Below are 12764 nucleotides of genomic sequence, written 5' to 3' on the forward strand. Positions count from 1 at the left end.
GTCCAACAAATGACAGCTATATTCATTTTTATCCAGTTTCAGCTCCATGAATTCACACACACACACACACACACACACACACACACACACACACACACACACACACACACACACACACCCCGCCCCAGTGCTGGGGATGGAATTCAGGACCTTTCTTGAGCGTGCTAGGTAAAGGCATTACCACCATGCTACATCTCCAGCCCTCTTGTGTTTTGGTGATAATGTCTATACAGCTAGATTATTATGGGGACTTAATAAATTTCTATATAATTATACAGTATTATTATTAATAATCTGTCAGAAGGCTGTCCCTCATAAGCAACTGATTATGAAGACCTAATAAATATCCACATAATTATACATCAGTAATAGTAATCATAAATCTGTGCTTTTGGCCAAGAGAATGATAACTAGTTATTTTAGGGAAAGAAACCTAGTAAATGACAGATATCAATTAACCATCGCCATAACCAGAGTTCTTGAAAAACACTATCATCATTAACAGTTTTTTTCATTTTCTTTGGGTCAGTTGTAGGGACAAGACCTAAAAGAACTTCTGATAACATGAAAAGAATTACAAACCACAGATAGAACTAAAGCTAAAGCACTGCTGCAGTTGCTACCCTCAGCCTCTATAAACCAGAAATCAAGATTCTATCACCCCTAGAATGCAAATTTCTACTCATAATTACTAGAAAGCTAATATAAGTAATATATAGGAATATGTTTGGTACTTATTTCCTACAACAGGACTGACCCTTAAATTGTTATCACAACTGGTAATATTACTGAGAAATAAAAGCAGTCATGCCAAGTTGACCCGAATGCCAAGTACAATGATACATTCCACAAAACATCAAAAGCATCTTCATTAAGTTGCAGACATTTTCACAGGAATTCAAACTTGCTTCTATAGTGGTACAGCCTCTTTGGTTCAAATTTTATGTGTTTCCAGGGTATTAACTTTGATGAACGTGACTCAAATGGCTCCAAGAAGCCTTACCTGCCAGGTTGTATAGATGCAGTAGTGTTTGTACTGATTGGTGCAGGGCAAGAAGAGGCAGGTTGCCACTGGCTGCCCCGAGAGGTAGATGAACCAATGGTAATGGGTGAGGTAGCAGAAGATGAATTGCGATTGGCTGAAATGTAGGGACTTGTGGGATCACTACTTCTACCAAATGAAGCACTGCAAAACAGCACATAGTCACTTTCTTCAGGACATGCTGCTCATCCACCATTTCCCAGCACCACCTTCCCACCCATATTGTGCACTTAAAAGGAATGAAGACCAAAGAGAGGGGCAACTGGGAAGTGGAGTACTCAACTCCAGCTGGAGCTGGGTGGCTGGCAGCAAGCAGGCAATCATCCAAAAGAAAGAAGCAATCATCACTCTTTGAAAGATGATATCTTGGTCAATCATCAAAAAGAGTGAAGAAATGTGAAGGAGAGATGATACTTAACACAGAAAAGCAGGAAAATAGAATATATGTCAACAGTAGAAAGTAAGAATGTAAATAACAGGAAATAGCAAATTTCTGTTAGAAAGAAATAATCTTCAACAAACCCAATACAAAAAATCATGCACCCCCCAAGTGTCAGCCTGATAGGGAAGTAGTACTACAGAAGCCAGAGTAAGACTATAGAAATTTGGAGAGATTTTAGAAATGTAAATGTAAAAGTTGTAAGAGTAAAGAAGAAGCACTATGAAAAAAATGACTGAGAACTACAGTTATTTAGCTTAAAACAACAATTAAAGGACTAAAAGCTTTAAATCTAGAAAGTAATACTGTGGGTACTAAGAGCCCATTTTCCCTTATTTCAGTTGAAGACAGGTAAGAACTGTATTGATTGCAGCAAAAAATTATCTAGATTAGAATTAAAAATACTTCTTGACTAGAAAAGTAATGAGACACTTCAGGGGATGATCATAAAAAGTCATGAAATCTTCTCTGGAAAAGAGGCATCTTATTGGGCCACAGGAAGTTAATGCTTGTCAGTAAACAAGAGATGACAGAAAATGGAACTCATACCAAGATTTGTCGCAGACAGGGAACAACAAATTCCTACTTGTACTTTCTTTTTTAAATGGAGCATATGATTATTTCTTGAAAAGACAGAAATTTATAAAATCAAAATGTGTTTTGGGATTACATAAGATGAACTTTGAAAATTCAGGTATGACGCAAACTGTATATCTTTTCTCAAAAAATGCTTATATAATTGAGCATACTTTCTATCTTAAATAGAGGGAGCCCTTCTCTCCTCTGTCCACTATAAGTCTGGCAATTACATCTATCAAGCCAAATGCCACTCAGTTCACTTGCTCATGACTTGGTTCATGAAAATCAACAAAATAACTGCCTGGAAACTAAGCATCACTTTTCTCTCTCTCCTAGATCCAGAACACTATTTTCCTTGAAAAGTTTTTGATCTTAGATTTGACCGTAGCAATACTAAAGAAAAGACGAATAGGTCATAGCCTCTTGAAGGCCCTGGTTTCTATGAATGCCAGTCAGATCACTAAGCTATACTTGTACAATTTCACTGTTGAGCCCTTTCTTATAATGAATCTGCAGAACTGAAGATAGTTAAAAGGCTGTTTCTTTGATAGCTTTTTATTTCTCAAGTGACATTAACTATTTGACCAAGTGCCTTCTTGTCAGGTGGAGATCACTTTTGATCCCAAACAACTAATCTGTTCATACAATTTATCGTCAATGGAAGGTAGCCAATCAGTCATCTAGAAAACCTCATGACAAATGCATGAAAGAGGCAGGTGGAGGCATTAAGTGGAAGTGAAGAAAGAATTGAAAGTAAGCAATGAAAAACAGATTCTTTCCACATCAGCAGCAAAGTTCAAATTAAAATATTAAGTAAGTGTATCTTGTAGCTTAATGGTTCTGGCAAAGGTGCTTTGCTTGCTGGCTAGCTGTGGCAAAGAAAATAACTGCAGAAAAGGGAGTACAGATGAGAGGGAAAAAAGAAGGAAACCCAAGTACCTTCTCTGCACCAAACTTGCGAGTTTCACATCTTGATGGATCTGAGGGCCATTAAAGTCATAAAAAAAAAAAACAACTCAAGTCCCTAAATTAACAGGCTGTAATATGAAATGTCTTTAATGCAACAGAAAACTATTCCCCTTTCCAACCCCTTGCCACCCTATGAAAGTCCCACCCTTCCTCCCCACAAAAATATAACTTGAAATGGGAATGACTAGTTTTAGAAAATAGAAAACCAGCTACTGGACAAGGATGTTTTAAAATTCAATCTTTCCCAGAGATTACTAGAAGTTTTTCTGATAAAAGATTTTACTAGGACAGAAGATTGGGTATAAAGTCAGGTCAGTGGTGAAAATTTAGAATTAACATACTTTAATTCAGTTATTAAGAGAACACATTAACTTTTAATCTTAAATTAGTCAAAATGTTAATCCCAAGAAATCTAAAAGCAATTCATTTGTTGATTCATTGGATAACTGGATATAAAAAGGCATGCAGTTATTACCCATGTTCCCATAGCCATAGTGAAGGAAAATCACTGCCTACTCCTTTGCACCTGGTACCTTTTCAAATAGGTTGATACATAGTTGGAAGGAGCAATTTTCTGTTGGGTTTCATTGCCTTTCCCTTCATCCCTCCAGAGCTGCCGGGTATAGGAGCCACTCCTTACTAGATTAACAGCTGATTCTCTGTAGAGACATGAAAGCAAATCAAACAAAACACTGATTTGTACCACCAGTTTTACCCAGAATACAAAGCAAACAGAGAGAAAAGCCAACAGCAAACTAAAATATGGCTAAAGAAATGATCTTCTAAGTGATTCTATTATATAAACCTGTTTTCTTACAAACAGAACACAAGTGCTACTGCTGGCTTTCATCTATCAACTTCAAAGCCAGATCATTTCAACAGGTACCAAATTCCTTATATCAAAGGGCCCTTTTGTAATGAAGAGTCATTTTTGTTCCTTATTTAGTTCCTTGTAATAAGTACTCAGTAGCAGGTTTTTATTGATTAAGTAAAGAAGGGATTAGTGGGAGAGATGAAGAAGTCTATCACAAGAAGAGAAAAAGAAAAGGAGAGCTTCTGGGCACCTCTTTAGAGAAGAGACAGGATTTTGGATCTACATTGATAACTTGGGGTCTTTGCTGGTAAGGTTATGGGTCTTCATATTTCATACAAGTCTCTAGAACAATCTTCTCAAGCTTTAATTGTACTTCAATTATCTAGGAATTCTTTCAAAATGTAGATTCTAGTTTTTTTTTGTTGGTTGTGGGCTTGAACTCAGTGTCTGCATGCTGTCCCTGAGTTCTTTTGCTCAAGGTTAAAGCTCTACCACTTTGAGCAACAGCACCACTTCTAGTTTCTTGGGAGGTGGTAAACTGGAGATAAGAGTCTTAAAAACTTTGTTACCCAGGCTGGCTTCAAGCCGTGATCCTCAGATCTCAGTCTCCTGAGTACTAGGATTATAGGCGTGAGCAACCAGTGCCGGGCTCAAAATGTAGAATCTCACTGAACAGTTCTGTGGTATGGCCTGAGATTCTGTACTCCTAACATGTTCCTAGATGAGGTTGTTACTGCTGGTCAAAGGACCACACCTTCACAAACATTGTAGATTAGGCCAAGATGCACATATATTTCAAAGTCTCTATACTAATCTTACCAGATGAGGAAGGCTAGTTACAAATTAGAAGTTGATCAACTCAAATTATATTTTCAGTGTTTACTATGTCATAGGCATAAAACCAGAGAGACACAGACTTCTTTTATAGAGCTTCTGAGGTACTAAAACGAGCTCACACTTGTGTCACAGATGTCCTACAAACAGCAATGTCTAACTATGCTAGAGTTAGAATTTGACGAGTAAAGAACTGGCAAAACAAGGGAGTAAGGGCTAGGAGGTATTCTAAGTTGAAGAAAAACCAATTCATAATGTGTATGCACATTTATGGAAAAAAGGTAGAGGAATAATGGCCAGGAGACCACTATGCCCAGAGAAGATAAAAGAAATCATGTTTTGGTCTATCTTATGATTACCTGTTTTCCTTTTCTTCAATGTCACTTGTGCTGCTGAGTCTCCGGGGAACTAGTGAACTAAAATAGCCTTTGTTTTCTCTTTCCTGTAAAATAGAAATAAGTAAAGCACAGAAAAGGCAGAAAACTGACAGAGCAGAAAACATTTTGAGTAAAAAGGTAGAAATATACCTATAAAATCTATCTACAGTCAATACTAATTCCATTTTGAGTGATATTATAAAATATTAGCTTTCAAAAGCTTATTCCTAACTTCCTTTCATTAAAACCCCATACAAAGGGATATAATTCTCAAGAGAAAAGCCAGGATGATCCAATAAAGAAGCCAGTAGCAAAGACTATAAAAAGCAGCAACCTTGTCAAGAGAGAAAGGGAGTCTTTGAAAAGCCACAGAGAACTCTACTCTAATGTTCTCAATGAAATTAGCTTGACTTAGTCTCCTGTGTATCTTTCCTTTAAATGTAGTGTCCTTAGGAGCATAAATAGCAAATATGCTGCAGAGTTAACCCAACCACTATACCTTACCACTTCAAGAAGTGTCCAGAAATGCAAGACACAGTAAGAAGACTATGATCACAAAGAAGACATGACCCCAGACAAGAATACTGAACAACCTTAATAAAATTTGGAACCAAACTCATCTTTAATGACTTTATGGATGAAGTGCTCATGAAGTTAACCTGATCAGATTTCTACAAATGAAAAAAATAAGTTCAAATTATTTCCTAGGCTGGATATGGGAGCACACACTTGTAATCCTTGTACTTGGGAGACTGTTAGAAGAGTTCAAGGCCAGCTTTGTCTATATAGCAAGTTCCAAGCCTGCTTGTCTCAAAAAAAAAAAAGAAAAACAATTTTTCTAATTGCTAATGTGCCTGAACTGCATTAAGATTCACAATTGAACTAAGGAGTATTTAAATATCAAGGATAAGTTTCTGAGCCAGGAGCCAGTGGCTCATGCCTGTAATCCTAGCTACTCAGGAGGCTAAGCTCTGAGGATCACAATTCAAAGCCAGCCCAAGCAGGAAGGTCCATGAGATTCTTATCTCTAATAAACCACCAGAAAATCAGAAGTAGTACTGTGGCTCAAGTGGTAAAGTGCTAGCCTTGAGCTGAAGAGCTGAAGGACAGCGCCCAGGCTCAGAGTTTAAGCCCCATAACCAACACAAAAAAAAAAAGTTTTGGGTTCAGAAGAACCATTTAGGCAATTTCTTCTGAACAACTATTTTGATCTGGGTAAGGGGATAATGAAGAATGAATATAAGGCCAGCCATAGGGAAAAGGTACTTTTAAAGTTCTTTTTTTTTCTGGCCAAGCAAGTAATAGCTAACAAATAGCTATTTGGTCACACTATCAATGTATCTGTCTCCCTTTAAAAACTTTCTGCTCCGCAGTCAACTTATGGACTAGAAAATACTTTCATTTGTTTCCAGAATTGACTTTTCATAGAAGAAAACTGCCTTGGAATTCCCCCAGACCTTGTCTTTATTGTCCAGCAGAGCAGAGATCCGGGGGCTTGATGAAGAGCGATAGATGGAAAGGCCTCGGTCCCGCAGAGCATCCCTGGAATTGGCCACTTCACTTAGCATATTGTGGCTGCCAGTTTTTCTGAGTCCCAGTCTCCATGAAGAAGGAGATTCATCTTTGGGCTCTTCCGGCTTGCTAAAAAGGCTGGAAGAGAACTATGAAGGAGAAAGCAAAGAAAAGAAGAAAAAAGAAAGGTTCAAAGAACAGTAAAGAAACAAAAATAGTCACCAAAGCATTTTTCCTCTGAATGCTTATTCATTGTTTCCACCTATTTACCTTTTCCACATTTAACAAAGTTCAGTAGAGCAGCATAGAGCAGTGCCAGGAGAAAATGCATGGCACAATTCCCCTTCACATGACAATTGCTAATCACCTCTCAAGGCATTCCTTTTCTCTAGGCCAGAAATAGACTCGTGTGAAAGAACTGCTCTCTTTCTACAACTAGAACTGACCTGAAGCACCAGGAGGATGTATTCTAATGATATATCTTGACTTGCTGGGTACATGAAAATAATATGATCTGCTTCCCTAGGTCTCAACATCCTCATCTGTCAAATGGTGATCATGAGCTTAATTCTTCCCTATCGCATGTGGAGTCTAAAAGAACAGGATACGCTAATATATAAATATGCTTGAAGAAACTATATGTGTAAGTTGATTTAATTTAGTGCTAACAAAAATAGAGGCAAATTTTAATGACCACTTTCAAGAAAACAATTTCATGTTTGACAAGAGTTCTAGTAGTTTTAGATTTCAGTGGCTAAAAAACTTAAGAAGAGGCTGGGAATGTGGCTTAGTGTTAGAGTGCTTGCCTAGCATGCATGAAGCCCTGGGCTCAATTCCTTGGTACCACATAAACAAACAAAAAAGCCAGAAGTGGCATTGTGGCTCAAGTGGTAGAGTGCTAGCTTTGAGCCAAAGAAGTTCAGTGCCCAGGCCTGAGTTCAAGCCCCAGGACTGGCAAAAAAAAAAAAAAAAATTAGTAAGAAAAAATTATAAGGGTCAAAACATTGCCATCCTTCTTATTTTGCTAAGTAACATCTTTGACAAGTGAGTAATTCACTATTATAATCATTTTACTTAAAAAAATATTTTTGATATCAGAAGCGAAAGCTTCAGAGCTGGATGTAGCATGTGCAATGCCCTGGGTTCCAACCCCGGCACCTCAAAAAAAAAAAAGAATGAAGGAGGGAAAAAAAGGAAGGAGGAGATGAGGGAGGAAAGGGAAGGAAAAAGGACCAAAAAATTTCATGGACAGTTTATATTGTCTTTTAACTATAATTTGGGGAAGCATTATCCACAAGACATAATTGGCTTTGTAATACCAGCCAGTAGTCCCATTTTAGGGCCCGGGGTTTACTGCAAAATGCTTAGGTTTCTCCCCAAACCAGGTCAAGTATAAGAAAAATGAAATATAAACACAAACTCATTCATCTCCATCTTACACTAAGATTTTTTTCTTGTCATCAGTCATCTGAATATGCAGATTTCTGTGCTCTTTGCTTTTTACAAGCCATCCTGTTTAAAGAGGAGTCTTTCTTTTTTCTGTTTTTATAAAAGTGGAATAAGTACATGTGTGTGTTTGTATTTTTTTCCCAAGTTAGTATTTGTCTTCTTCAAAAGTAGAAAGTAGCCAGGTGTGGATAGCTCTTATCTTTACTTCTAGCTACTCGGGAGGCTGAGATCTGAGTATCTCAGCTCAAGCCAACCTGGGCAGTAAAGTCCATGAGACTCTCATTTCCAATTAAACAAAATCCAGAAGTGGAGGTATGGCTCAAGTGGCACAACCTCCGACTTAAGTGAAAACATTAAGGGATGGTACCCTGATCCAGAGTTCAAGCCCCAGCACTGACACACATACACACACACAAAACAACAACAAAACAAAACAAAAAAAGTTAGGAATAAATGTCTGCTGCTTAAGCAGCACGAACTATAGGAGCCAGAGTAAGTAAAGAGTGTATCTTTCTTTTGGAGGTAATGTTGGTATTAGAGATTGAACTCAGGACTTCAAGCTTGACGTCAAGGCAAGGGCTCTATAATCTAAGCCATGCTCCCAGTCCTACAGATGTATATGTTTTCCAAAGATGTATTTTTTTTTCCTGGCTGTGGGGCTTGAATTCAGGGCCTGGGTACTGTCCCTAAGCTTTTTTGCTCAAGACAAGCCCTCTACCACTTTGATCCACAGCTCCACTTGCAGTTTTCTGGTTGTTAATTGGAGATAAGATCTCACTGATTTTCCTGCCCCGGCTGGTTTTTTTTTTTTGGGGGGGGGGGGGAGGGAGGGTCTGGTCGTGGAGCCTGAACTGTGTGCCTGGGTGCTGTCCCTCAGCTCTTCAGCTCAAGGCTAGCACTCTACCACTTGAGCCACAGCGCCACTTCTGGCTTTTTTCTTTTTGCTCATGTGGTGTTGAGGAATCAAATCCAGGGCCTCAGGCATGCAAGGCTAATGCTCTACCACTGAGCCACCTTCCCGCCCTCCCCGGCTGGTTTTGAATTGTGATCCTCAGATCTCAGCCTCCTAAGAATTACAGGTATGAGCCACCAGCAACCCAGCTTCAAGGATGTATCTCTGAGGCCTTTCTACATTTATTGGAGTAGTGAACAATAAAACCGAAGTCAATTCTGAAGTACTCACTCTCCTAGCAGAAGAGGCAGAGAAGGTATTCTGAGTTCGTGATGGTATCTGCTCCATGACGCTACTCTTGTTTTCAGGACTGGAATGGTTGATAGTGGCTTCTGTTTTTTTATCTATCATTTAAGGCAAGAAAAGCAACAAGTCCAAGTGTGAAAAATCTTATCTTTTTGTATATATGTCCTTTGCTACTAACAGAAAAGATTTGCTCATTATAAATGCCTGGACTCAAACTAAGATGAACTCTCTCTAGCAACTATGGGCAGAAGAAAATGAACTCAATAGTATTCCCATCTTGGTAGGCTTCAACTTGAATTTCCAGATGAAAATTGCCTCCATATTATTAGTTATATTGCATAAACATTAATCAGTAACTACTATTATAGATTAGCAGAGGAAAAAAAAGCCAGAAAAAAGTATAGGATAAGCTCTGCTTTCTACATAATTACAATCAAGAAAAAGAGATAAGATACATTACAATCATAAAACAAGATCATTTATACTTTAGGTATTACATTGATTGATTCAGATCATCAAGTGCTACAGGATTTCCTTCTGAGGAAGGAAACAACAAAGAAAGTTGCTTTAACAATCAAGGCTCTCCACAGAAACAACCAGAGTGAGTGAGAAGATAGTGATATTTGGTAGGTGAAGAAGAGAAAAGGGAGTGAGTAATGGCTCAGAATACACATCTGCTGGTGGTGAAGTGGCTCACCTAATTTAAGTAATCAGTATTCTTGGAATTACAATAGAAAATAAAGGAAGAAAGGATTGCAGAGGAAGGTTAATTGCAGGTTAAGTTGGACTCAGAATAGAAATAGGAGTGATCTATTACAATAGAGTCATCAATCAGAAAGTGTATCTATTTAATTTATTGCTGCATACTAAATAACAAGCGTAGTGCCTGTACCTAGTCCCTATGGATCTGGCCTATATATTTTGGTTCTTTTTTTTTTGGTCAGTCGTGGGGCCTGAACTCTGGGCCTGGGCACTGTCCCTCAGCTCTTCAGCTCAAGGCTAGTGCTCCACCACTCGAGCCACAGCACCACTTCTGGCTTTTTCTGTTTATGTAGTGCTGAGGAATTGAACCCAGGGCCTCATGCATGCAAGGCAAGGACTCTACCACTGAGCCACCTTCCCAGCCCCCTGTCTATATATTTTGGAAAGAGAGATCCAGAGTAACCTACCCATGAATTATATGACAATTTAAAGCCACATCTTAATTTTGTGATATTAGCAAAGTTACTTATCCTATTAGAACCTGTATTTCCTTATTGCTGTATCAGATTTTTAGTTCTTACTTTTTCACTTTGGCTTTTTTTGAGATTGAGTCTTGCTATGTAGCCTACTCATGCTGGCCTCACACTCATCATCCTCCTGCCTCGGCCTGCTCAGTGCTGGGATGACAGGTATGTCGTCCTGGCTCATAGATTTTATAAAGAGAAGAGCTAAAACTATTTTTTTATCTGTGGATCTTTAAAAATGGGACCAATGCATTCAACAAATATTTGTTCAGGACATGCATATGTGGCAGGCAACATCTGGAAATGTTCTCTTCTTCCAACATATTTATTGAGCACCTACCACAGAGAAGGCCTTGTACTAAGCAGATAAGCCACAGAAAGATAAAGAAGATAGAAAATATATTCAAGTGTTTCCAAAGTTTGCCAGTAGGTGGACAGCAGAAGGGGATGGTGGTAATAATAATAAGCAACAAGAGAAAAGTAATATAAAAGAAGTTCAAACAGATAGCTATAAAAGTTAAAGAAGGGAATAAAACCATGTAGCTATCCTGTAAGGCTTCATAAAGGACACTGATTGAGCTGGGCTTTGGAACATGAATAACATTTCAGTTGGCAGAGAACTAGAGAAATGAGTAGGGCAGCTCACTGGAACCATCTGGCTACTGCCCACACCAGACTACTGAAACTGCTCTCTAGGATTACTAGTGACTTCATCCTTAAGCTCTCCCTTCTCACTATTGCCCTGATTCTTGAGGAGGAAATACCTGTCCTATTGTTCTCCTTCTCTGCCCCCTTCATTGATTCATCGTTACTTCCTAAAAACATTTTGCCCTGAGATTCTTCCTTATACCTTTATCTCTAAAATCTGTCCTCTTACTTATGCAGATAGGAAGTGGTGCTGTGGCTCAAGTGGTAGAGCACTAGCCTTGAGCTGAAGAGCTGAGGGATAGCGCCTAGGCCCAGAGTTCAAGCCTCATGACTGACAAAAACAACAACAACAACAAGCTGATGTATTTATGCAGATAACTTCAACTAGTTCTCTACTTCTCTGAGGAATTCCAACCAAATTCAAGAGCTCTGGCATGTCTCATGCTAACTAGGAAGCCTAATTCACTTAACCTCATTCAGTATTAATTTCCATTCTAAAAAGTGGTATTAATAACATGACTTCAAAGTATGGCTGTAAAGATTAAATTGTTTAAGTGCACTGCAAATGAAAAATAACTATACAGATATGAAATTTGACTACAATTACCTGAACTAGATAGAAACCTTCTTACTAGTGAATACCACTGATTGAATTATTTTTTTTCACGGTATACATGTGTATGTCTTTCTATTCCTCTACTAGATATATTACAAAAAAAAACATTTAATGTATATGAATGCATGTCATGTGCCAGGAATTGTGCTGAGCCCTTCATTAGAATAACATACCCAGTCTCCCCACATAAAAATGAAGAGTGTTCAAACAAAAATAAGTGAGTAATGTTAGAGGAACACAAAAGAGGGAAGTAATGAGCATAGGCAGGGAAAAGGAAAGGGCCTGCTACAAATATGAAGTGCCCTCAAGTCGGTGGCTCATGCTTATAATCCTAACTACTCAGGAGGCTGAGATTTGAGGATCGTGGTTCAAAGCCAGCCTGAGCAGGAAAGTCTGTGAGACTCTCATTTCCAATAAACCACTCAGAAAACTGGAAGTGGCTCAAGTGTAGAGCGCTAGCCTTGAGCTGAAGAGCTAAAGGACTGTGCTCAGGCCCAGAGTTCAAGTCCCACGACTGACAAAAAAAAAAAAAAAAAAAAAGTGCCCTCAAAAGTTTCATGTGATGATGGGGCTGGGAAGGTGGCTCAGTGGTAGAGTCCTTGCCTTGCATGCATGAGGCCCTGGGTTCGACTCCTCAGCACCACATAAGCAGAAAAAGCTGGAAGTGGAGCTATGGCTCAAGTGGTAGAGCACTAGCCTTGAGCTGAAGAGCTGAGGGACAGTGCCCAGGCCCAGAGTTCAAGCACCATGACTGGCAAAAAAAAAAAAAAGTTTCATGTGATGAAGGCTTGGTCCCAAGCTAGTGGATTGTAATCATTGACTGGACCCTGAGAACTCTGACATCATCAATGAATAAATCCCTAGATCGCTTCATAATTTGATGGCTTTAATGGGAATTAGTGGGCAGTGGGGACTGGGTGAAGAAAGTAAAAAGTATCTAGTCCTTATCCTCTTTCTCGCTTCTAGTTGTCATGGGATAGGTGAATAGCTCTTCTCCATCATACCCATCTGCCACCAAGATATCTGCTTCACCACAAGCCCAGAAGCAGGGCCTGCCAACT

General features: G+C 38.9%; 1 protein-coding gene across 4 annotated transcripts in view; it reads right to left on the reverse strand.

Annotated features, from left to right (window-relative positions):
* Ppp1r12b (protein phosphatase 1 regulatory subunit 12B) overlaps positions 1-12764 on the reverse strand; it is a 204202-nt gene that overhangs the window by 124064 nt on the left and 67374 nt on the right. For 2 of the 4 annotated variants that reach the window (XM_042681367.1, XM_042681366.1), the window contains exons 9-13: positions 9199-9311; positions 6512-6715; positions 5037-5119; positions 3563-3688; positions 1004-1186 (exon numbers count right to left, since the gene is read on the reverse strand). In XM_042681367.1, the coding sequence (XP_042537301.1) occupies positions 1004-1186; positions 3563-3688; positions 5037-5119; positions 6512-6715; positions 9199-9311 (709 nt within the window). Of the gene's footprint in view, positions 1-1003; positions 1187-2999; positions 3010-3562; positions 3689-5036; positions 5120-6511; positions 6716-9198; positions 9312-12764 lie in introns of those variants that run through there. The other 2 variants (XM_042681368.1, XM_042681369.1) reach the window with 2 other exon arrangements.

Source organism: Dipodomys spectabilis, unplaced genomic scaffold, assembly GCF_019054845.1.
Source record: "Dipodomys spectabilis isolate Male_0828 unplaced genomic scaffold, ASM1905484v1 ptg000069l, whole genome shotgun sequence".
Classification (NCBI taxonomy): Eukaryota; Metazoa; Chordata; class Mammalia; order Rodentia; family Heteromyidae; genus Dipodomys; species Dipodomys spectabilis.